The sequence below is a fragment of the Hakea prostrata genome, chromosome 8 (assembly GCF_041222555.1).
Source record: "Hakea prostrata isolate BN-2017 chromosome 8, UWA_Hpros_2, whole genome shotgun sequence".
Lineage (NCBI taxonomy): Eukaryota > Viridiplantae > Streptophyta > Magnoliopsida > Proteales > Proteaceae > Hakea > Hakea prostrata.
The window spans coordinates 15,306,481-15,331,444 of record NC_142607.1 but is presented as its reverse complement, the minus strand read 5'-3'; the positions used below and the strand labels follow the sequence as shown (position 1 = coordinate 15,331,444).

Here is a 24,964-nt window from a genome sequence, read left to right as displayed (position 1 = left end):
TTACATATTTACCCTCACAACATATTTAAGGGTTTGTTGAAGAAGTTGCGGTGGAGAGGACTAAAGCGTAAGATTTGAAACTTCCAAATTCCTTACTATTTTATTTGCTTTGATGGCTTATTTCTACTTTTTCAAAATTTTTTATGGTCAGATTATTTCTACTTGGATATGTGTCATTTCCACTTTTGAAGCATTAAAAATTGTTGGGTTTCAAAGTTCCCTTAATCCCACATCGCTTAAAATAGAAGATTCTTTCATGCTTATATATCATAGGGATATATTATTGTTTGTCTCTTCGGAGACATCCGATAAAATTGGAACGATACAGAGAAGATTAGCATGGCCCCTGCGCAAGGATGACACGCACAAATCGAGAAATGGTCCAAATTTTTTTTGGAAAAAAGGGATCTCTTCTGGCTGCCTCTTGTAGTTGTTCAAGATTTGTTGAAGAGGTTGCAGTGGAGAGGACCAAAACGTAAGATTTAAAACTTCCAAATTCCTCACTATTTTATTTGCTTTGATGGCTTATTTTTGCATTAAAAATTGTTGGGTTTCAAAGTCCCCACAATCCCACATCGCCTAAAATAGAAGATTCTTTTATTCTTATATACCATAGGGATATGTTATTGTTTGTCTCTTCGGAGACATCCGATAAAATTGGAAGAATACAGAGAAGATTAGCTTGCTATATGTACATATGGGAAATGGTCCAAATTTTTTTTAGAAAAAAGGAGATCTTTTTGCCTCTTGTACTTAGGATTTTAGGTTATGTCTTCCAATGTATTGAGGCTTGTTGAAGAGGGTGCATGTGTGGATCATTTCACCCTCACAATATTTGTTGGACTTGGTGATGTAATTAGGGGTTTGGGGGGTTTAATTCTTTCTATTTTATTTGCTTTGATGGCTTATTTCGCATTAAACACTCTTTTTCAAAGTCCCCTTAATCCCACATCGCCTAAAATAGAAGATTCTCTCATGTTCTATACCATAGGGTTGTTATTGTTTGTCTTGTGGGCTCTGATAAAATTAGACAATAAGCAAGTGTTGTTTCGGGGCTTTTGGTCTTGCTCCTTGTGCTTAGGATATGCTATGTCTTATGTATTTGTTAGAGGGTCATGTGTGTCATTTCAACCCTTTTGCTACTTGGTATGTAATTAGGGGTTTGGGTTATTTTAATTGGATCGAAACACTCTCTCTCCTCTCTTATTCTCTCGTTCTCGGTACTCTTGATTGTGCGCTCAAAGAAAGGTTGAAGCTACGGTTCATCTATGATAACATGTGTAGTTGTTCTTAGTCTTGATTGATTATCTTTCTTGTCCATGTATTAGAGTTCTCTCACAAGATCATAGGGCTGTAATCTTGCTTTGCTATTTGATGATTGCATAAGCTTGGTGAGTGCTCAACTCATCCTTGGATGTAGGTCTTAGGACCGAACCAAGTAAACCTTGGTGTCTTGCTCTGATTTCTTTGTTCTCTTTCTTTTCTTTGTTAATCTGCTGCATTTAGGTTAAGATTTCTTAACAAGAAGATTAGCATGACCCCTGCGCAAGGATGACATGCACAAATCGAGAAATGGTCCAAATTTTTTTTCAAAAAACAGATCCCTTATGGCTGCCTTCCCTTAGTTGTTCTATCTTCTTATGTGAAAATAACATAACATATTTACCCTCAAAACAGAAACCTCCCATATATTGTTACCATTTTATTGCTTTCAAGAATTTTCATTTAGATACTGATTCCTTAATTTAAAAGGCCTACCTGAATGCTTGGAATCTGTTTGATTGAAGGTTAGCAATTCGAGGTAGTGGTTGAGTAATCTTCAAGACTGTGTTCTTAAAAGAAGCTGATTTTGTTTGTTCATTGTACCCAAGTAGAGAGTGATAGTCAAAAAGATTAGAAGGAATAGACTAGGGAAGTGATGGATGTGAAGGTAATAAATCCTTTTGGGTCAAAAATAAGATCTTACATTTCAGGTGGGTTATCCAACAAAGACATGATTAATCTCCTTTTGGTCGGTCTATATGAAATAGTAATGCCAATCAAGAAACACTAAGGTGGGAGAAATTTTTGACTTAAAAGTTTCCACAAGCCTAACAAGGACTTCATGCATCTCTTCCTTTTTCAAATAACTGTCTCAATCTCTCTACCTAAATCAGAAATCATGGAGGGTTTGGTGTGTGAAACTTTTCACCAAACTAAGGGTGGGTGTCAATATACAAGTTGAATCGATGAAAACGATTGAACTAATTTGAACTAGTTTGAATCAAATTATTTTTTAATTGAGCAAATTACGTTTACAACCCTTGTGTTTGTAAATCATTATTTTTAACTTCTATAATCTATTATGTTACAAATTTACAATCTTATGTTTTGAATTATATAATGGCCATTGTCTTATTCTTAGAATAATAGGGTTAAGTGATGAGTTAGTATGTATTATATTTTTAATATTATTTGTTAGGATTAAAGTGATCAATCACACATGAATTTTACCCTGGTTTCACCTAAAATGTAAGGCTACGTCCAAACAACAACTTACAATATTTGGTTACAAGAGAATATATATATGTATATAATTTACCAAAAAAAAAAAAAGAGAATATATATGTATATGGGCTTAGAAATCCTAAGCCACAACTATTCATAGGTCCAAATTCAGACTGTAAAGGAACTTCGAGGCCCACAGAAACGTGGATACTCTACAGGCCATGTGGGCGTTGCCCCCACACCCCTGCCAAAGCAAGACCATTGTGTTTGTTGGCAATACAATGTGAAGCATGAGCCATACTCAACATGATTCTTCTTTATTTCAAATCCTATATAAAAAACAAAAGGTAAAATCCCAAAGTTCTTTTTCTTAGTAGTTTTCTAAAAGTCTCCTAAAATGAAAAAAATTGATTCATTCTATGAAAGATCAACTTAGTTGGCAATCACGAATGTTTCCTAGTGGGATGTCATTGATTGATCCTCCTTTTTTTTTTTGGTATAGAAAAGAGGGGGATGCAATAGCGGCGACCTAATGCCCCCTCGCTACGCAATGTTTGAACTTTTTATTGAGTGCGACCTATGCAAGCATTAGCCCTGTGCACTACCAGCGCAAGCACTTGCCCCGTCAGTGGAGCCCCACCGGAGGCCTAGTATAGTCCACAGAAGCCGGTATGACTCATGCCCAGGTCAAAGAGCACACAACTGTCCAATGCAAGAAACAGAGGAAGCAAAGAGGATTCGAATCTGGGACATGAGGTTTACTAAACTTGTCATTGTTTGATCATCCTTGATAGTATATGTAATAATCCTTATCCTTTCTTTCCTACAACTTAATTTAAGATATAAACATAATTATTTGCTAACACACGCATTTTATATATAATTTGCTCTCCTTTATTTGTCAAATTTTCAGCAGATTTCAACAAAAAAATGCACTGTCGGAGATAGTTGTTATCATTATGACCAACTGTACTAATTAGTACTGCTGATCTCTTTATACCTTCAAATCATTTTTGAGAGAGAGAGAGATATGTTATCATTATGATTAACAATGATTTGACTTTGCTTCTAGTGAGAGAGAGAGAGAGAGTAGTCATCATTATGTTAATTGAAGTGATTAGCACTACTAATCTCTCATATCTCATATGGGCAGAAATCATTTCTGGCTTGGAAATAGCTATTGAAGGACAAAGGCCGGACAAAGCATATATGAAGTGGGTTTGGGGCTTTGGACCCACAAAGAAGGATCCGGCCCCATTTCTCAACCCGATTGTGACGTCTGACCCACCCATATAACAACGAACCCATTTACAATGCTAACAAACTCAAGTTTGTCCAGCGCAGTCAGTGGAAACAAAAAAATGGTAAAGAGGGAGAAGATCGACGAGTTAGAGAGATGTGTCATGGTCTCATGGGTGGGCCACCACCGAACAGCCACACATGTGATGCTGTTGACTTTTCTAAGCAAATAACGTTGAAATGTCAACCTATTTCATCATTTTGTCATCTAGGAAGGTTGCCCCAACTGACTCTATTCTACTCCTAGCTATTTCTTTTTAGGGACATGGTATCTTGTTCTATATATGGTGATAGAGAATATATACCTTCATTTTTTTTCAATATCCTTCATCATCATGGGTTTTTATTCCGAAAAAACCGACCGATCAACCCGATCCAATGCTTACTCTTCAAAGAGGACTCTAGATTTATTGTCTGTTAGGGTAGAGGTCTGTACTCTACTCATAATTCTTTGTCATACAATAACTGTGATATCCATATGAGGCTCACTGAATCACTGGATCCAGTTTGGGTTCACATCCTCTACAATTCTCACTACTTGTAATTTCTATCTTGGATTGCTGATACATGACAGTTAATTATCTTAGTTAGATTCTAATTCTGACCCTTGGATAATTAATTGCCACGCATCACAATACTATATAGGAATTACACGGGAGTGTGAATTGTAGAGGATGTCAACCCACTGGAGTTTCCACCTTTGTTGATTCATTTGGTCGAGTCTAGATCGCCTTTCTTGTCAGGAGAGAGGTCTTTCCACCATATGGTAAAGGTGGGCCCCCATTTGTAAATGATGACAAAGTAAATTAGGGATAAAATCCTCAATGGGTCCCCCATAAACCTTATCCCTATTCCTATTGTGTAATGGAAAAACAAAAAAGAAGAAGCATATACCTCTCTATTTTATCAGTATTAATTGGTGAATATTACTTCTATATCCGTTGGTTAATGGTTAAGTAGAGTTAAAAGCGTTGGTGCATGCGTATTGAAATGGGAGCCCCAGTTGAAAGTGGAGAACTTTAGGAGGTGGAGTGTTGGGAAAGCATAATAAAATAGATAGAGAGCATGGTGTATCTTCTTCTTTTCCCCTACTTACTAATTAATTAGTATGATGAAAAGTATGTATGGGCGGTATGGTAAAGACTGTTGATTAGTGATTACGATTTACGAGGTCAAGCCTCTCTCATGGGCATGTGATGAATGATGATACATGCAGTGGCGGACCCAGGATGCAATAGTGGGGGGGCCGAAGAATGAAAGCCAGTAACCTTCCTATTTGGGGTCCCACAGCTAAATTATTTTATTAAATTAAAGAATAGACCCATATATATTTTGTGGGGCCCACACATATTGGAAAAAATGATAAATTATTGATAATGATATATTTTTTTCCCACAAAATATAGGTAAAATTAAAGCAACAATATAAAAGAAATATACACATGACTTCAACTCTAAAAAGTTAAATGCAAACCAAAATTTTCATTGGTGGAGATGTAAACCAAAAAATTTTTAGGTAAGAGATGCAATCTGGTAGTTAGTTACCTACTAACTATAGCATTTATTCACAATACAAAATCAAATAACAAAAATTACGGAATAAATAAAGAAACATAGAATATAAAATCAAATTAAAAAAATAACAAAAGAAAAGAGAAAAAAAAGAAACAATGAATAAATTGAGAAGAGACTTAATTGTGGGTAGATTTTTTCCAAATTTTCTTAAGCCACGTTTATAGAGGGGAAGAGAATAAATAGGAAAAAGATGATAGAGGAGAGGAGATAAGAGAATAAACAGGGATGAAGAGTTAGGTTTTAATTAGAAATAATATTTTGATTTTTGAATACCTAAATAAGACTTTTTTGTTTTTCAAAAATTTCCTTTAACCCACGTTTATAGAAACATAAGAGAATAAATAGGAATAAAGGACGAGAGAAAAGAGAGGGGAGAATAAATAGGGATTGATGGATTAGTTTTTTTTATTAGGAATGACATTTATACCCATCATTTTACATTTAAAAATTGTTCACAATATTGGGAGGGGGCCAAATAGTGACATTTCACATGTAGGAAGAGAAAAAACAGGAAAAATTAAAGGAATTAGGGGAATATGGATAAAATTTAAAAAAATCCGGGGGGCCATGGCCCCCTCCGGCCCCTTCATAGGTCCGCCCCTGGATACATGATAGTGATACCCACCATTATCGTCATTGCTTTACCAAAATTTCTCTATCCATATCTATGGCCAACGAATGTCTAAAGCTTCTTCTATGGAAGATTATGTACGTAAAGAAGTTAGGTCTCACACTCCTATGTACACCATTGATTCCTGCCTGCCCTTCTCATTTCTTCACACTTTAGATATTCTTATTATAAAAAGTTTCAAAAATTGAATATCTAATTTGTATAAGAACGAAGAGCTTATAATCTCACTTGAATAAAAATACAAGAATATATTCCAATCATTTTTATCATTGCACAAGATAAATTTTATTCCACATTTTTTGAAAACTCGCTCTTGTTCGGATCGTTTCCTCCGACGGAGAGAGTACAAATTACAGGAGGATCCACAGGAATTAAAGTGATGAATTTTTTTCTTTTAAATATTTTTTACTTATGAGCCCACATAGTTTGTAATTATAAAATTGTCGGTGCTCCTCAGGAGAGATGATCTATATTCCTCGTCATTGTCCATGTCACTTCTAATTTCGGGTCGGGATCCAGACGAAGGACATGAAGCAATGCCACGTGCTAGTGGGGGCACGATTCCCGATGCCAATTGCCGGCCACATGGAAAAAGCGCAAGGGGATTCGCTGAGTACGAATTTTATACGTGGCACCTTCTTTCCACTAACAAGTGGCAACAAAAGGAGCTTGATTGAGCTTCTACAAAAGTGTTGCCGAGGTCGCCGTCACTCTCCATCCATAAAAACATATGACAAAAGAAGAATGCCTGGCCCAGCCCAGACCAGACCGGGCTTGGACAAGTGCCATGGCCAGGCCCAAGTAGGGCCCAGTAACAACGACGTGTCAGTGTATATGAGGGTGTGACTTGTGAGCCTCCAAAGAACAGTTTCGAAACGCTTGCCCATGAGCCCATCCCATCCCGATCCACACCGAGTCACCGACACTCTCAAATGATTTCAGTCCACTGTCCACATCAGCTTTCGGAGTCGGAAATCCAATCATAAACTAAATCAACGGTTTATGACATTAGTGGATGACAACTAGAAAAAAATAAATGGCCCAGATCCCCCTTTTCATGGGGCCCACCAAGGAATCTCCCCGGGGGCTGGGGGGGACAAGAGCTCACATGGTGAGAACGTGGCTGTCGTGAGGATTGCCCAAGTGAGCTAATTGCCGGATAGAGCGGCCCGTTCTACGGGCCTAAGAATCGGTCAATTTTACGGACCGACACATGGCATCTTCTTATTTTTCATGATTCCACGTCAGTTTTCCATGATCCATTTGATTTCCGGCGCTGTTCGTTAACGGAAAAGATACATTGGAGCCACGCCCGGATGGCTGTTGACCACAAATTACAGAGAATCACAAGGTTAAGATGACGAGTCTGGATCATTTCCCCTGGCAGGTAGCATAGAGTGCTCCAAGAAGGTTATAGACCACAAATTACAGGGGGCTCACAGGATTAGAGTAATAAAATTTTTTTTTTTAAAAGTTTTATTATTTTTTACTTGTGGGCACCCACATAGTTTTGGGGTGCTACTGTCTAAGGAGATGATCCACACTCATCAATGGGATTTTTTTAATATTTTTAATAATATTATTAATATTTTTTGGTATTTGAGGTTCATCCATGCCAGCTTGCGCGCAATTTGATTATATCTTCAGGGGGGATGCTTGTCGTCCGCAAGAGTCGAACACATGACCTCTCTACTGAGAAGTATGGATCTTACCACTCTACCAACTCTGCATTGACAGTATTTTATTATTTTTTAGTTGTGGGCTCACATAATTTGTGGTTGTAATTCCGTCGGGGGAGCATAGAAGCTCAATGTTGTACATTAATGTCGATCTCCACTTTAAATCTTGATCGTACGCAACTCAATGCTGCACATTAATTGTGCAATACTGAAGTACGGCTTTTTATGCAGGGTTGATAGAGTGGTAAGACCCTTGCGAATGACAAAGCTCCCTTTGAGTATGTAATCAAGGTGTGCGTAAGCTGGCCTAGATGAACCTTAGACACCAAAAAAAAAAAAAAAAAAAAAACTGAAGTACGATCCCATTAGACGGGTTCTATGTTAATTTATTCTATTAGCATTTAGAGGTGAACCCCACTCCTACTATATAATGAAGAAATGTGAAGAAAACACAGATATCTATCTGATGAATAAAAAATTCACACTCGAGACATAGACGCGAGTAATTATAACAGGGGTTTATCCACTTACTTCCATTGTAAATAACTCCTTTGTATCCTCCAGGACTTTCTCATTAAATACCATTTTCATAATACTTTCTACGCTATGGTTTGACAAAACAAAACCTAAAATAAGTGCATGGAAATTGTGGTTAAGAAAGGCAGAGTAGCTAGAGTCACATGCTAGTGGAAGAAAAGAAGTAACTGATATTGATAGAACGGTTGATTGGGAGCAAAATATGGAAAGCACATGCTATTCGTAGACTTGCTGGGAGGAGAATAATTAACATTAATACAACGGCTAGGAATAAAATATGAAAAAGAATAAGAAACCCTTTTCAACGGACAACTGACCCAACTGCCTTAACCAAGATGTTAGTTGGGACTTTATTAGGACTTCTTGGTTGAAGGGAATAACTCTTATATTATCGACTTGAGTCGGGTATCTGCCATGTAGATTATGTGGGTATAGACGATAGATTGGACTAGTTTAGTATAAGATAGATTAGGAGACTTGACTCAACTCATTCTATTAGTTTCAGAGCTTTTAACACACTGGTCAAGTACCCAGTGGAGAATCTAGACTCTATACAAAGAGTTTGTATTAAAAGGTACGAAAGGAATCCCAAGAATTTGGACGAAAGAAACCACTAACGTCCCTATGTGTAGATACGTTTGAAAAAGAAAAAAAAAAAACACTAGAATGGGATCGAAATCAGCGGAGCCTCATTTGGAGTGGGTGTGATGTATCTAACTGTTTTCTATTTATTCCTGACTGATTCTGTACTATCTGGATAGATTTTGCTCTTTTGAGACCTGGGTTTGTCAGAAGATTCACATTCGATCTGACCCTAAAACCCAGATATCATTGGCCAAAAGCAGAGACAGTTGCAGGTTTCAATAATGGGTATTAACAGTTTCAGAATAAGACAAGAGCACAGAGAGAGAGAGTGAGAGAGAGAGAGAGAGAGAGAGAGAGAGAGAGAGAGAGAGAGAGAGATTCGCTTAAACAGCAAGCGAAATCAATTGTGGGGTTTCATTTCATTAACCATTAAGGGGTTTGTGAGGTCTTGCTTAACTAGTCAAGCCACCGAATGAGGAATCCTATAAAGCCACAAATCACGAAGGGAGACCCACCTTTGTTAAATTAGTTTTAATCACGCCCCATCACCCGGCTTGCTTTCCATACCTTATATAATCACCACCTCTCATCCCTTCTCCTCCCCTCACTTACAGCAACAACACACAAGTCTTCCTCTCCACACTCTCCCACTTCTCTCTTTCTCTGTCAAAAAGAGAAAGTTGAGAAGAACAACAGCAACAAACATGGCTACTACCATTACTGCTACTGCTTCACTGACCCTTCTCTTCCTCATTGTCCTCACAGCTCCATTGCTTATTTACTCTTCTCCAGTTCAAGACCCTGAAAAAGTAGTGGAAGAGGTCCACAGGTGGGCTCTTTACTTACTACTAGTTGTTGTATAGTTTTATCTTAATTTCTTCAAATGTCTAATGTGTGCGACATGATTTTGAGTTGCAGGAGCATCAATGCATCGGTGGCCAGAAGGCAATTGGGTTACTTCTCCTGCGGAACAGGGAACCCAATTGATGACTGTTGGCGTTGTGACCCCAATTGGGAGAAGAACCGCCAACGCCTAGCTGATTGTGCAATTGGGTTCGGGAAACAAGCCATTGGTGGCAGAGATGGCCGCATCTATGTGGTCACTGACTCTGGGGACGACGACCCTGTGAACCCCAAGCCTGGCACACTCCGCTATGCAGTCATCCAAGATGAGCCTCTATGGATCATATTCTCAAGAGACATGGTGATCCAGCTCAAGGAAGAACTTATCATGAATTCCTTCAAGACCATTGATGGAAGAGGTGCTAGTGTTCACATTGCAGGTGGACCTTGCATCACAGTTCAATATGTGACCAATATCATCATACATGGCCTCCATATCCATGACTGCAAACAAGGAGGGAATGCAAATGTGAGAAGCTCACCCCACCATTATGGGTGGAGGACCGTATCTGACGGTGATGGGGTTTCCATCTTTGGTGGTAGTCACATATGGGTGGACCACAACTCTCTCTCCAATTGCAAAGATGGTCTTGTTGATGCCATCCATGGTTCCACGGCCATCACCATCTCCAACAACTATCTGACCCACCATGACAAGGTTATGCTTCTGGGTCACAGTGATTCCTATACAGAAGACAAGAATATGCAGGTCACCATTGCTTTTAACCACTTTGGAGAAGGCCTTGTTCAAAGGATGCCCAGGTAAGGATCTCTTTCTCTCTGTTTCTACCTCTCTGCTTTTTTCTTAATATCTGGTTTTCGTCTCTGATTGAAATTCTCTTACAGATGTAGACATGGGTACTTCCATGTGGTGAACAATGACTACACTCACTGGGAAATGTATGCCATTGGAGGGAGTGCTGCCCCCACCATTAACAGCCAAGGCAATAGATTTGCAGCCCCAGATTACAGATTCAGTAAAGAGGTGAGTTCTTGAGACAAGATAAGAAACCCAATTAACTTTGAGACGAAATTAATCAATACATGTTATATGCAGGTGACCAAGCATGAAGATGCACCACAAAGTGAATGGAAGAACTGGAATTGGAGATCAGAAGGAGACCTCATGTTGAATGGTGCCTTCTTCACCCCTTCTGGAGCTGGAGCTTCATCAAGCTATGCTAAGGCATCAAGCTTGGGAGCCAGACCATCTTCGCTGGTGGGTACCATTACAACGGCAGCAGGTGCACTTAGCTGCAGGAAGGGATCACACTGCTGAGTGCTTCTTCCTGGTTCAGGGATTCGGCCGCGCAAGGCATTTGCAATTATCACCATTAAAGACTAGCTGCTAGAACTCTGCTACAAATAATACTGAGTTGACTACTACTAGTGTTATGAGTCTACATCTCCCAAGAAAAATATACTTTAAGCTTGGGAGATGGGGTAGATGATGGCCTAACTCTGTTTTGCATTTTTCACTTTCTGGGTTTCTGGGATTTCCCTTAAAAATGTAGTTTTGGTACTTGATTACAACCTCGGCCTGTTTGGTCTAAGAATCACTTTCGGTTCCTTTGAGAATCCTTATGTTGTAGAGCAAACAAGTGCAGAAGTGTTGATAGAGTCAGTGATTGGTATGATATAAATCTTCTCTCTCAGTTTGTGGAACTGTTTGTAAAAATATTTGTGTCAACTGTCAAGAACAGCATCATTGGATTCTGTGCACAAAATATAATTCTCATGGGATATGATCTATGCCAATATCAAATTGAATCTCACATGTGGCACGCATTGTGGGAACCCAGAGGTCTTGGCAGCCCCCAAGCCATTGATCCTTTCATGTCACTTGGAAAAAACAAGTACAGTGGAACCTTGTAATTCTCATGTACAGATATTCCTGTCAAGTATCTTATACCAATAGGACAAATGAGTACCTTGTGAGACAAAGGAAGATCTAGAATTTTCTTTTACCCTTTATTTCTGGTGGAGAAGAATCTATAGAACCTCATGTGAGGCACATGATTCATTGATTACAATCTTCCCTCAAACCATCAAGTGGGATTTGATCACATTGTCAAATATGACAAAGTGATATGTTAACTCAGAAACCCAATATTAGCAGCCATCATAATGGCGTCAGCAAGTTGATAATGAAAATAGCATGGCAAAGATTGGTTTAAGTGGTTAACAGATGATAGGGTCAGTTGAGCTTAATTCAAATTTCAAGAAAAAAATGGGATCTGATCCACTTTGTGGGTCTTTAAAGCACAAAGCTTTAGATATGTAAACCTATAGCTTAAAACAAATAATGTAGAGCTTTTTGTGGCCCTGGTACAAGATGTATTCATCACTTAAACGAAGAAGATGAAAGAGACACTGTGATATTGAATCTCAAAGAGCTAAGTTGGCACCTAAAGCTTTAGGTTCTAAGACTTCTATTGATGGTCAATTTTTCCCTTCTTCAAAAAAGCAGAAAAACAATGAAACTTGTTGCTTGGAACCAGTCTCGTAAGACCTTTCACCTAAAATATCACAAATTTGTAAAATATTTTCTGTTCCAAATGGTTCATTTATAGAGTTACTCAATTAAGGCTGATCATTAAGGATTCTGAAACCTTGAGACACAAGCAAGCATGAAGAGCTAACCAATAGAATACATATTTTAGAGGGCAACAATGAAGTGCACATGCTCTGTGTGTGTTCATGGGCTGACGGTGGGGCAGTAATTAAGAAGAAAAGCAACCAATCAAAGTAGAGACAGTGATGGTACTAGGACACGTGTTGAACTTGAATGCTGCGCATTCAATGTGCAACATTTGCTGTCTATGGTTGAGATCAAAACTCGACTTTGATTTCAATATCGACTGTTCGTTTCTCAAGTGGGTAGAAAGCAAAACAGACGGTCGAGTTTGAAATCTCGGTCAGCACTGACATAAAAGCGGTAAGACACGAGGAAATTGGGCTGATAGAGAATGCATGTCATTGGGATTCGTGATGTGATCCTATCTTTATTCCTTTTTCTCTTTGGTTTTAATGGAAAATCTACTGCCATCTTATATCCAAGCTTTGGGGCTAAAAAGTGAAAACTCCACTACAAAAATTAACATACATTAACTACAAAGTAGATGTTCGCTGCAATAAATCAAAAGTGGTTGTTTGTCTATCTTCAATTCAATTTTCATTGATTCAATTAACCTTTAAGTGGGAGAGTTTGAAGATCATGTCATCCCTTGTTATTGTTAACCCATTTTGCCAGAGCTTCAACTTTGAGAAATTGTATTACTCAGCAAATTTCCCTAAAAAGGGGGAAATTAAGAAAAGTGTAGACTTATTTGAAATTGCTCCTTCTGAACTTTGTTAGGGATATTAATGGCGTGGCTTGGGGCAGTTTTGGGCTGGGCTTAAAGGTTTTGAGTCCAAACCCCAACTGTTAGCAAAAAAAATTCGGTTTTGGGCCAGTTTCGGTTTGGTGCGGTTTGGATTTAGGCTAACTAACGGTCCATACTCGGGTTGACTAATGATTTGTGCTAATAATTTACGGTATGCAAGAAAAATAACAAAAAGAAATAGTTGACTATCCTGCAAAAAGAACAAAATTTTTATCGAAGCATAATTGCTATTGATCAATTCCTATTTAAAAAAAAAAAAAAAAAAAAAAGTCATTCTATGTTGTAGAAATCCAACCCACCTTATAGAAATCAAGAACCCAAATAGTAAGTAGTAACATAAAAGTTGCATGTTCATTCCTCTGACTCCACTAGATAATCCTCCAGAAACAAATGTTCAAACAAAAAATCCTTTTAAATTCCAACTTGTGCCATGATTGGTTTGTCTTGAAATTGGGTTCTGTTGATAATATTGATTTTTCCCCCTTCTATGAAATACGTCTCTTTTTTGGGTTAGTATTTAGTTTGATATACAGAAGAAATACTTTTGATTGGATAAATATTTACTTAATTTAAACAAATTTGGTAGACATTCATACTTAATCCTTTGATTGTCCCTTATAAGTGATTAAATGACTATTTGATTTTTAAATTCATGCTCAAATTTTTTTAATCTATACAACCTACTTAATGGTAATATGATGATTTAACCAATATTTAATGTAAAAATATAAAACAAATCATAAGGGTTGCAATCCAAATTCAGACTCTACCACCCTCACCCAAACACGGCCTATCAAGGTTTAGTTTAGACTATAATGGATTGGTACAATTCGATCTTAATGGTTCGCAAATTGACACCTCTATTGTAAACCCAAACATATCCTCAATAGAAGGAATCCGGATCATCTCCCCGTTGGAGGAGCACAGAGTGCTCCCCGATGGTTTTCTAACCACAAAAACCAGTGGGTCCCACTGATGAAAATTTTTTATTTTATTTTTATTTTTTCCAAAAAGTATTTTTCACCCTGAGACCCACTGATCTTTGTTGTCAGGAAGGGTCGGGAAGCACTTTTGTGCTCTCCGTCAGGTCGCTGATCCGGATCCAATAGAAGAAGCTCTATAGTTACCCTTTTCATTAATGATGGGCATTGACCTGTTAGAGGATCATACGCTTTAACTCACTTGTAATTTCAGCTCGGTATATGTCTTGCCCACTACTAAAATTTCAGAATACTCTATTTCTTTTCCTACTAAAATTGCAATCACATTCCAATAAATGCGCCAAAATTGTATTTTCCCTGGAAGAAGAAAATTTTCGCGTGGCAAGTGGCAACTGAAAACTTATCCTCACTTCTGCATGTTTTCAAGACTGGCTCAGTAAAAACAAATATTCCATACGATTACATTTTCCGACATTTGTTTCATAAGTAGAAAAATATTTCAAAATAAAGATATTAACCAAAATCTATTTGGACCAAATTTTTGGAGCTTCAAATTTCGAATCCAATTGTTCTACCCACAAGGCAATGGCTTAAGCTTATGCTCTCTTCAACCCCTCCACCACATAATTAAGAGGGACACTTCTTAAATATTAATAAAGGGAATTACAAATGAATTCTTCTTAAAGAAAAGCACAATCCTCTACCCATATTAGATATTAGGACGCCCAAATGAGAGCTTCCTTCAACTAAAGACCTTGGCTAACGGGCAGCGAGATGGAAAACTGAAACCATCAATTTGAAGGAATTAATGGATGAAAAAGCGAAAGGAGAGGATACAGACCAGACAGGCATCACAATATCAACTCCTCGAAACCATTCAGCAATATGTTCTTCAAGGTAGGGTACAAGCATATCATCAGGAAAATAAAACTCCCAACATCATTACTCAGCTAGGAAACGAAAATAAATTCAAACAAGTTAAACCAGCATCATACCTTATGTACCCAAATAAAAATAAGAAAAGATTACAAGATACACTTCCAAATAAAACAACTCAAGTAGTTTCTCACCAGACTGCTAGTGTAATTGGACCCATTTCTCAGTAAAACTTCTCAAACAAGTTTTACCTAACCCAAAGAACTCCTGCGGCATCAAAGTGAAAAACAACACTATCTAAAGCCTTGCCACAAGACTACTTGATCTCCATACTGTTAATCAAAATATTGCATCTGACATGACATGCACTGTGTGAAGACAAATCATGTGATGTTTTCATGAAATGAAAAACTCCAAGCTGGTTCAGAAAAAACCTACCCGTAAAATCAGTAATCAGAAGGTTGGATGACATCATCAATTTTGAGAATCATCTTGACGACTTGAGTAGCCAGCAAGATCTGCTGCTGCTTTCCAATCAAAGTCTCAAAAACATTCTGTTCACGCATGTCATTTGTCCCAACTCCATTGCAATCTATCCCACAGCAGGGGTTGTTCTCCTGGAAGAAGAATCGATACATTGTTCAGCAATGAGGAGACCCATAAAAGAAAGACGCAGCACAACCATTAAGAAGTATCCATGCTTAAGAGCAACAGACCAAGCCGCCACAATAACACTCACATTGATTTGTTGAGACTTGACAGCAGACAGAGTTTCAATAGGTTGGAGGCCACTGTTCTCAGCAAGTGCCATGGGGATTGAGTCTAAAGCATCAGCATAGGCCCGGATAGCATACTGCAGGTAAAATGAAGCGTCAGCGATCTAGTTGAAAACACTACAGATAAACCATAAGTTAATTGTTTCACCGAGAAAGGGGGAGGATAAGAAGTGACGCATACGTACCTGCTCTATTCCTGGATATGTGTCTGCAGCAGCCTCAACAGCAAGTGAGCAGGAAATCTCAGCTGATCCACCACCATAAACAATAGAGTTGTTGCGGATTAGATTCCTAGTCACACACAAGGCATCATGGAGGCTCCGCTTTGTCTCCTCTATGATCATTGTGTTGCCTGCAGTATCACCACACCCCAAAAAGCTGGTCTTAGATAAACTGTTATACAAATTTTCCTGCAACTCCTCCATCCTCTTTCTACATTTTTCTCCTTTTTATGAATGAATTCCAAACCTATTAAGCCTTGCTTGTTAAGAGGGGACTACAAAGGGTTGGGAAAAAAGCTGATGCTGCATTTCAAATCCCAGCCCAACCTTGTTTTGTTTAATTTGTGGTGCTGAACTTACAAAAGCCCATGGAACATCATTAATTCCTTTGTTTAATGAAGTGGCACTGAGTAATCCCACCCAATTCTATCCAGAAGTCCACCAAATTGATGGGACTCTGGCTACAAGCATTTGCACCATAACAAACCCCATCAACTTGTGGGTTTCATCCTCCCAACAATCCCACACCACCATCCGTGCTAAACAAGTAAGGACTCCAATGTTTTTTACATGGAACTCCATCATGTGGGTTATCATAGAAAGAGAAGTAATTATATTCTGGAAGATCAACACACACATCCACCACCCGCATCAACTAAGAAAAACATGCCATCAACAGTGTGCCGCAGCCTGCAAGTGCTATGTCCAACTGTCACTTCTGTTACACCCTGTTTCCGCTGAACTGGAATGCAACACTGGAAACACTGACAGTTACTCTTAATCAAAACCAGGATCAAGTTGTTGTGTACATCCACTCGTTACAAGAATTAACCAAAACAAACAAATAGGGCTAAACAAGTAACAATAATAAATCATTGAGGACAGAAGGAAAACTTATCTTACTTCATTTCCATCAGAAGTCACTCGTTATAAGTTTCCCTTTTTGCCCTAAAAATATGGTATTATTATTTGTCTAAGCCTACTGGTTTGATTTGGTTAACAGCAACTTGATCTTGGTCTTGTTTGGGAGTAGATTGGAAAGTGTTTTCAGTGTTACATTCAGCAACTTTTGGTAATTCGTTTTTAAAATATGCAATAGTTTGCTGAATATTCTCAACGATGGGAAATTCTAGGAATACAAAGCAATGCCTTGGCAAGGACTTATTTTGCAAACTGCTCATGCCCTTCCTATTTTCTAAGACAACAATATCAGACTTCTTCAACCTACAAACTTGCAATTATGATGAATTAACTTTGATCAAGAGGGCAAGAAGGTGGAACAACATCAATGAGAAAGTTCATAATTTCATTTAAGGGACACAGAACTCAAAAAACATATCCCACTGAAAAAGAATTTGTCAAAGGCTTAAGCACATAAGAACTAATAATTAGGCATTTTTAACTCAAAACTCATTTCAAGTTAAAAATACCATTAAATGGCTTAAAGCACACATTAGTTCATAGTTTACTCCGAAATCAGATCTCACATGAGCTTCCCTTAATTTTGCCACATCCATCTCAACAGTCATAACTGCATTGCAAGTAGATAAACTTGGTGTAGCAGAGACTTAACATGTTGAAAATCTTGAGATGAATCTGTTGCAAAGCTAGGAAAGCAGAACGAATGATCATATCAGAGCTGATTTCAGGTAAGCTACAAGAAATTTGTTTGAAAGTGGCAGTCATGTTCAATGAAGGCCTGTAGATACTCCAGTATGTAGAAATGATATAATTCTGATTTAAGAAACTTAAAGAGCTAGGAGCAGACCTAAAATGAACCTTGGAGACAGGTTTAAAAATATCAGTACCTAGTATCACATGCAGAAAGATGATTTCAAGAGAGTATCACATCAGAGAGAGACCAGAATGCTAGACAGGTATCAAAATTATTAAGAAATACCCAAATACAGTAATCTTCAAGCATAAAACACAATAAATAATATATGTAAAATATAGCATCTTCAAAAAGGAGATCAAACTCCAATTAGAAGGGTGCATTTAATTGATATGATAGATGGAAGTTTCTTATACGTATAGACGTGCTAATACCAAAATTTTCTAGGTTTCATATCGTATTGATACTTTAAAGATACAATAGGTATGGTTAACATTGATAGATATGGAAGAATACTTAAAACCTTGCCTAGGAGAAGTTAGGAAAGACATGCATAGCTTAGGTCTTGTATCAAGTACAACCTCAAATACAGCCGACCGGAGGGCAAGGATCCATGTAGAGCCCATTAAGTAAGGGTATGGCTGAGTTGATGTTGTGAAGCTTCTTATACAACATGAAAATCTGACATGATAGTCAACTGAAATACAACCATACAACACAATGAATGTAGACAATAATCAGTTGAGCATCATGCATCAAACTCACAATAAAACATTTAGCACAACCTAAAAATGTGAGAACTCAAAACAAATGATCATAATTGTTATCGATAAGTGACATCTTCTGAGGAAGAGGACGAAAAGGAAAATATGATAGGGTGCCCTACCACCACGGATGAAAATAGTCACAGCCCTTGAATTTGCACACTGCTCGATATAGAGCATCCGGTCTTTAGTGGTCCCAAATGATTTTTCTCTCACTAAACCAGCCTGCAAAGAAATTTTCAAATAGCATCAATATTCCCCATCTATATTTCTAAATAGGTGAACTCCTAGTCACAAAGGTCTGTTACTTATCCAAAGTCCCAAAGAACCCACTCTGCCACATAGGTAGATAATGTGTGCACTCTAACCATTGGATAGGGTGGACATGGTCTAGACTAGCCAAGTGCCAAATTTCAAACTTCACCTAACAAGGTAGAAAATATGTGCAGTCAAGGAACTATAATCCAAGATATAACTTCACTTAATCAACCTTGACACAATCTTCCCATGTGAAAATTATGATCTGTGACGCTATTTTTCTTCAATGGTTCTGTAACAAGGTAGTATCCTTTCAGAAGTATGCTATCAAATCAAATGATCTGAAAGACTATTCAAACAGTATACATATTCATCAGTTGAAGTTCAACAGCAGACTCAAAACCCATCACTCCTGGAGGAAAAAAAAATTCAATACCAAAAAGATAAGTCTACTGCTAGAGTAACTAATAAATTGAAAATGGGATGAGCGGATGCAAATGCTTCACCTGAATAAAGAGTAAAGAAACATGTACAATCCAGTTTCCTCAGTTGAATTAGGATTAATAGCAAATGTTTCCTAAATGCAGTCCATCAACTTTTAATGGGATATGACATATCAGAACAGCTTCTAGTCACAGTTTAGGCATATTTTCTGCTGAATGGTGGTGGTATTTGTAGTAGTTAGCATGGGATTGCAATCATCATCAAACGCCAAGTGTGCAGAAAGGGAGCATGGCCATGGTATGTGAAAAACAATAAATGAGACAGCAAGCAGCTTTACGCAATTTCAGTAAGACAGTTACTTGATTGAGAACAGAATGGATGGCAAAATAGAGATAAGTAGCCAACCTCCAGTAATTGTATAAAAGATTTACAACCAAGACTTGGATGAAGACAAACTATACTTACACGCAAGCATATGGCTTATGTAACTCCCGTAATCAATGATCCTCTAATCACCTATCCTCCAACTAGGAATATTAACTGCAACATATTCACACTTTCTTACTCATTAACTTATGTTTTTGTTTTAGTATGAATGGCCCAAAAGTACATAATGATATTTATCTTTTTGGAAGAAGCAAGAACCAGAGAAGGTATTACCTTTCCTAGCTTTTCTGGTGTCAATTCGTGAAACCTCGGCACTATTCTTCCACCTATAAAAACCAGTTAGCAGTCATTAAGTAGAACAGTGCCAAAGAAAGACTTCAGAAGCTAGCTTGAAAGTGCAGCATACAATATGCATCCCCACACAAGCACCCCCCCCCCAAAAAAAAAAAAAAAAAAAAAAAAGAAAACCAAGAGGGGTGGTTTTTTTCTTTTTTTTTTTTTGGGGGGGGGGGGGAGAACAAAAAGATAACACGGAGCATACCTGTAGCTATTGCAATCAATTCTAACTCTACTCCACCAACCCATCTCACAGCAGGCAAGTTCCGGTGCATTAGTAAGTGATTTGCTTCATCATCAAATCCCCACTGACAAATAACCAGGGTAGCACCAACGTCCTAAAATGCATCTCAAGAAAAAGTAAGAAATACGTATACTGTAAAGAATGAGACTCCAAATAGCCTATGAGGCATAAAAACTAGGAAAAGAACATGTGTGTATGCAAGAATATTTTTTAAAAGACGTGAAATTTAAAATAACCTATAAAGGAGAAGAAATAGGAAAAATGGATGTTAGAATTTAAAAAAAAATAAAATAAAAAACCCACTATCAAACAGGGAACTTATAATAAAAAACAAAACCAAATATACCACTTCTCTTTTATGTGTAAAATGTATGTAGTATAATTAAATGTATGTGTAAAATGTACGTAGAGTTTTTGGGCTGTTAAGAAGCATTGTATAGATAAACTCAATGTCGAAGAAATCAGACTACTAAGATGGATGAGTGACAAAAATAGGAAGGATAAGATAAGAAATGATCATCTTAGAGCTAGAGTTAGAGTAGCTTAGATAAATGATATTCTACGAGAAAGTTGATTGAGGTGGCAAAGCCACATTCAACTGAGGCCCTAAATGCGCCTGTGTGGAGAAGCAACTTAATCTAGACCAAAGAAATGAGAAGAAACAAGGGCATACGTAGGATAACCTTAAGAGAAGTGATGAGAAAGAAATGCATAGCTTAGGCCTTGTATCTAGTATGGCCTCAAATAGAGCTGATTGGAAGGCAAGGTTCCATGTAGCCAACCCCATTTAGTTGGGAAAAGGCTTGGTGCTGTTGTTGTTGTTGTATAATTAAATGTACGTAATATAATTTAGCATGATAACATATTCTTCTCTAAGGTAACCTATAATGAAAGTAGAAACTCCACCATATTTAAAAGACAATAACCACACTAAGAACACCCAGAAAGAGAGAGAGAGATGTACAAAGTACATTGGAGATAGAAATCAAAGGAATAGGCAAATCTGTTTACTAACACTCAATTATATCATGTATCTCAGACAGTCATGTAGACCCATACCTTGCATTTCTGAACCATATCATCAAAGTATTTCTGTTCTTGTTGACGTAAAGTCTGGAACTTTTCCACTGTATCAATCTCAACCTTATGCTTAGTCTTGGGCTTAGGTGGCTCAAAGGGGCAAGTAAGAATTGCTATTTTAGCGTTTTCAATTCTCTTTGGCATCTGTGGATGGCTCATATCCTTGTCAACAACAATACCATCTATTAGCTCAGTGTCTTCCAGCTTCCCCCCAACTTTGCCCTCAACTTTAATTAAGTCCAAGTTAACATCCTTCCTCTCCAGATCAGCAACAGCAAGAACTGCTTTAACAGCAATCTCGGCTAATGAGCGTTTGCACCGATTCACGCTGCAAGAGAACACCAAGAAGTTCAGAACAAGAGGAAGTAACACATGTTGTGTGTAATCATTCAGTATGATAACAAGGGTAAAAATGTAGAAAGGATGAGTCATAAGCAAGATAGAGTATCAAAATGAGGCAATTCATAGGAACCATGGTATGAGATCTCACAAGATATCTCGCTTTTTTAACAAAGCGAGACGAGATCAAGGGCGAGATTCCCACATCTTGCCATATCTCGCTAGATCTCCCCAAATCTTGCTATATCTCGTTGAAACTCTAAAATTTCCCCCCCTTTTTTCCAGATTTCAGCTGGATTTTCAATTGGAACTATTCTTAGCACATCTACAACACCAAAGGAAGATCAATCATTCTCTGGCTTGTCTTATAAACTTATAAGTTACGACTTATATAGAACTTCTAATGGTTGTATAATTCTATTATTTTATTTTCAGAGTCGAGATTGGATACTCATATGGATGAAACTTTGATGACATTTAAGTTATTTGATGTATTTGATACACTTACTTTTCATTTATATGCCTTAAAAGTTTTATATTACATGTTGTATAACCTTGCATTCCCCAATCCTACAGCATTTCATATTCACACTTAAGGTAGTGATACGGAGAAATTATGATCAAACCGGGTTCATACCTGGTTCGACCCTCGACCCCGGTCGAGGCAGAGGGAACCGACTCGCTCCCGAGCGAACCGGATCCAGAAGATGGCTTGCTGAAGAAGAAAACTGATTCAGCTACAAGCATGCCCTAATCCTACTTATGGATTAGGGTAATTACCCTAATGATGGCAGACTCGAATTGACGGCTGTGGCTAATCATTATCGAAGGGATAATCATCGCATAACCTAAAGAGTTATCTCAGGAGTCCTCTACTAGTCCAAACTAGTAAAAGTCTGTTGCTCAATGGATCTATCTATTAAGATCCAACGACTACCCGAAGAAGGCTCAAGTGCATCCAACGAAGGAGATTCGAAGGTACACTCTATATAAACCTCACTACCATACGAGGTGAGGGAGATCGAAAACACAGAATCTGAGACTCAGGTTCAGATACATCTTGATAGACTTAAACTATCAGCGGCTTACGATCTAGATCACTTTTCCCAGTTCTTCATTCCTTAGCTCTGTGCTTCTAGCAGAGCCGTTTGTGATTAAGTTCATCAACTGACTTAGCCATCGGAGGTGGACTCCCGACCTCCGCGGTCGGGCCACATCTGACGCTTTCGTTTTGCAGGTCATCATGAGGAGATCTAAGGGCTGAGCAGATTTTGAACGCATCATTTGGCGCCGTCTGTGGGAACGACTTGAAAAGCGATGGTGACTAGATCAGCAGCCGCAGCAGCCACCGCACAGCGCAATTCCGGTGTTCAGATCCCTGGAGCGAATAATCCAGATATTCCCCAGGGAAGCCAAAATCCTATCGAGGTAGATGATGGTCAGAGAGGAGGTTATCCTCCTGATACATTCCAAGATCAATTGGATCAGGTAAGGATTCAACTTTTGGAGGTGAGCCAAGCACTCTGCCTGCTCACCAGACGAGTGGTTTTACCACAAGAACCTGATCAACGCGATTCAGGGAGACGTGCGTTACCACGTGATCAAAGATTGGTGAAGACCGGAATATCGGTCGAATTTTCGTGAAGGAGACCGAGGACCTAGGAGGATTGATGATCAACCTAGGCGAGACGATCGGTTCGACGGACCGCAAGAGAGTACAACCGATTCAAATACAAGGTTGGATACGGGGGTAAGAACTCACTCACCAACTGGTCGAAGAACCGTTCGAGATGATCGAGCAGTTCGCGACGAGCGGAACGTTCGGGAAGGACGGGCTGTTCGTGATGATCGGGTAGCACGGGATGATCGTGTTAATCGAGGTCGTGATCATATTCTTGAAGATCACCCGACCCAGATTGGTCGAGAATTGGCCAACATCAATGAGAAATTAGGGCGATTGGCTAAGGGCGGGATTCCCGAAGATATTTACTCAGTCATTCGGAAGACCCCCTTTGCCGAGCCAATTGCGGGATATCAGTTTCCCCATAACTTCCGTTTGCCTACCTTTTCTACATTCGATGGCTCCGAAGATCCAACAGCTCACATCGGCTATTACCAACGAGACCATGGCGTTTCAAGTAATTCCGATGAAATTTTATGCAAGGTTTTTTGGTTTATCTCTAACCGAGTAGCACAAAAGTGGTTTTCAAACCTCCCCTCTGGAAGGACCGTAAACTTTGATGAATTGGCGCGCAAATTCATAGGGCGATTCCGAGTGGAATACGAGGTCAAGAAAACGGAAGAAACCTTGTTTCTTGTCGACAAGGAAAGAACGAATCAATCGAGAGAGTTTCTGAAAAGATTCAACAAAGTAACGATGGAGATAAAAAATTTGGATGAGCAAGTAGCCAAAACTGCTCTATTCACGGGACTCACTAATCGGAAACTCCTGGAGTTATTACTACAGGATATGCCTGCGACTTATGCTTGAGTTGGTACAGAGATGCCGAAAGCGAGGCTGAAGTCATGGAGATTCTAGACGCGCGCCAAGGAGATAATAAAGTCTCCAATAAGGAACAGAAGGCTCTGACGCGAAAGCGAAGCCAAAGAAAAATGTCCGTGATCGGGTTGGAAAATCTCAGGCTTGGCGCCAAAGGTCTCCCGGTAAAAGTGAGTATACTCCATTGAATGTTCCTCGGGCTGATATTTTAAATATCATCAAAAGAAAAAATATCTTGAAGTGGCCGCCTAAAATTCTTTTGAAACCCGGAGAGCAACGGGATCGAGAAAAGTATTGCCGATTCCACAAGGACTATGGTCATTATACAAATGACTGTCGTCATCCCGAAAGCAGATATTGAGAGATTAATATCTCGGGGACATTTGTCCGGTTTGTTATCGAAGGAGGGAGGAGCCACGTGAGCCACGTGCAGCTGCTCCTAAAAGGGATCGTTCGGTTAGTTCAGAACGATCGAGGGAGGCCCCGAAGTCTAAGAAGGGCAAGGAGGTGATTGAAGCTACTCGGTCACCGATCCTTACCATCTTCGGGGGACCAGAGCCCGAATCACTCCGGAGCCTGAAAACAAAATCCAAATTTGTTGGAATCGGAGAGACGCAGAAGCGAAAAAAGCTGAATGGTGAAGATTCTATCACCTTTAGCGAGGAGGACGAAAGAGATGTTTGTTTACCTCATGATGATGCCATAGTCATCAAGGTAGAGATTGCACGTCGGGAAGTGCATATAGTTTTGGTTGATACGGGGTCTGCAGTGACCTAATTTCTTACGAAGTGTATCAAAAATTGAAGGTGGATCGGGACTTGATGAAACCTTCATCCACACATCTATATGGTTTTGCGGGGTCATCTCAGCGGTGGCGGAAGGATCGGTCCAGTTGGACTTATCTATTGGAAGTTTTCCTAAGGAAACAACCGTCCAAATCAATTTTTTGGTGGTTCGGGAATTGCCAGCTTATAATATTATCCTCGGGCGACCATCTTTATCCAAGATAGGTGCAATTGTTTCGACAAAACACCTGAAGATAAAATTCCCGACTGATATGGGAATTGGTCAAGTCTCTTCGACCCGGAGGATCTCTCGGCAA

General features: G+C 38.8%; 2 protein-coding genes, 2 non-coding genes and 1 pseudogene across 7 annotated transcripts in view; 4 read left to right on the top strand and 1 right to left on the bottom strand.

Annotated features, from left to right (window-relative positions):
* Positions 1-289: 289 nt before the first annotated feature.
* Positions 290-392, top strand: LOC149007236 (U6 spliceosomal RNA). The gene has a single exon (XR_016175409.1). It is a non-coding gene; the product is annotated as a U6 spliceosomal RNA (small nuclear RNA).
* A 240-nt stretch (positions 393-632) lies between these two features.
* LOC149007235 (U6 spliceosomal RNA) lies at positions 633-719 on the top strand (annotated as a pseudogene).
* Positions 720-1,485: 766 nt separating this feature from the next.
* On the top strand, positions 1,486-1,587 carry LOC149007234 (U6 spliceosomal RNA). Its single transcript, XR_016175417.1, has one exon. It is a non-coding gene; the product is annotated as a U6 spliceosomal RNA (small nuclear RNA).
* A 7,797-nt stretch (positions 1,588-9,384) lies between these two features.
* LOC149007233 (putative pectate lyase 18) lies at positions 9,385-11,467 on the top strand. Its single transcript, XM_089164566.1, has 4 exons — positions 9,385-9,621; positions 9,711-10,457; positions 10,542-10,680; positions 10,753-11,467. The coding sequence occupies exons 1-4, from the start codon at positions 9,497-9,499 to the stop codon at positions 10,972-10,974; spliced, it is 1,233 nt and encodes a 410-aa protein (XP_089020692.1). The 5' UTR covers positions 9,385-9,496; the 3' UTR covers positions 10,975-11,467.
* A 3,151-nt stretch (positions 11,468-14,618) lies between these two features.
* Positions 14,619-24,964, bottom strand: part of LOC149007232 (T-complex protein 1 subunit epsilon-like) — a 23,035-nt gene continuing 12,689 nt past the window's right edge. The window contains exons 3-10 of one of the 4 annotated variants that reach the window (XM_089164563.1): positions 21,003-21,351; positions 19,905-20,037; positions 19,637-19,689; positions 18,397-18,499; positions 15,860-16,026; positions 15,638-15,751; positions 15,337-15,515; positions 14,619-15,251 (exon numbers count right to left, since the gene is read on the bottom strand). In XM_089164563.1, coding sequence (XP_089020689.1) covers positions 15,345-15,515; positions 15,638-15,751; positions 15,860-16,026; positions 18,397-18,499; positions 19,637-19,689; positions 19,905-20,037; positions 21,003-21,351 — 1,090 coding nt within the window. In that variant the 3' untranslated portion in view covers positions 14,619-15,251; positions 15,337-15,344. The other 3 variants (XM_089164564.1, XM_089164562.1, XM_089164565.1) reach the window with 3 other exon arrangements.

What these genes read in the sequence shown, in the direction of transcription:
- LOC149007233 (XM_089164566.1), top strand. Translation starts at nt 9,497, where the DNA reads ATGGCTACTACCATTACTGCTACTGCTTCACTGACCCTTCTCTTCCTC. An exon ending in GTAGTGGAAGAGGTCCACAG is followed by an intron (nt 9,622 to 9,710) that starts GTGGGCTCTTTA and finishes TTTGAGTTGCAG; the next exon opens with GAGCATCAATGCATCGGTGG. An exon ending in CTTGTTCAAAGGATGCCCAG is followed by an intron (nt 10,458 to 10,541) that starts GTAAGGATCTCT and finishes ATTCTCTTACAG; the next exon opens with ATGTAGACATGGGTACTTCC.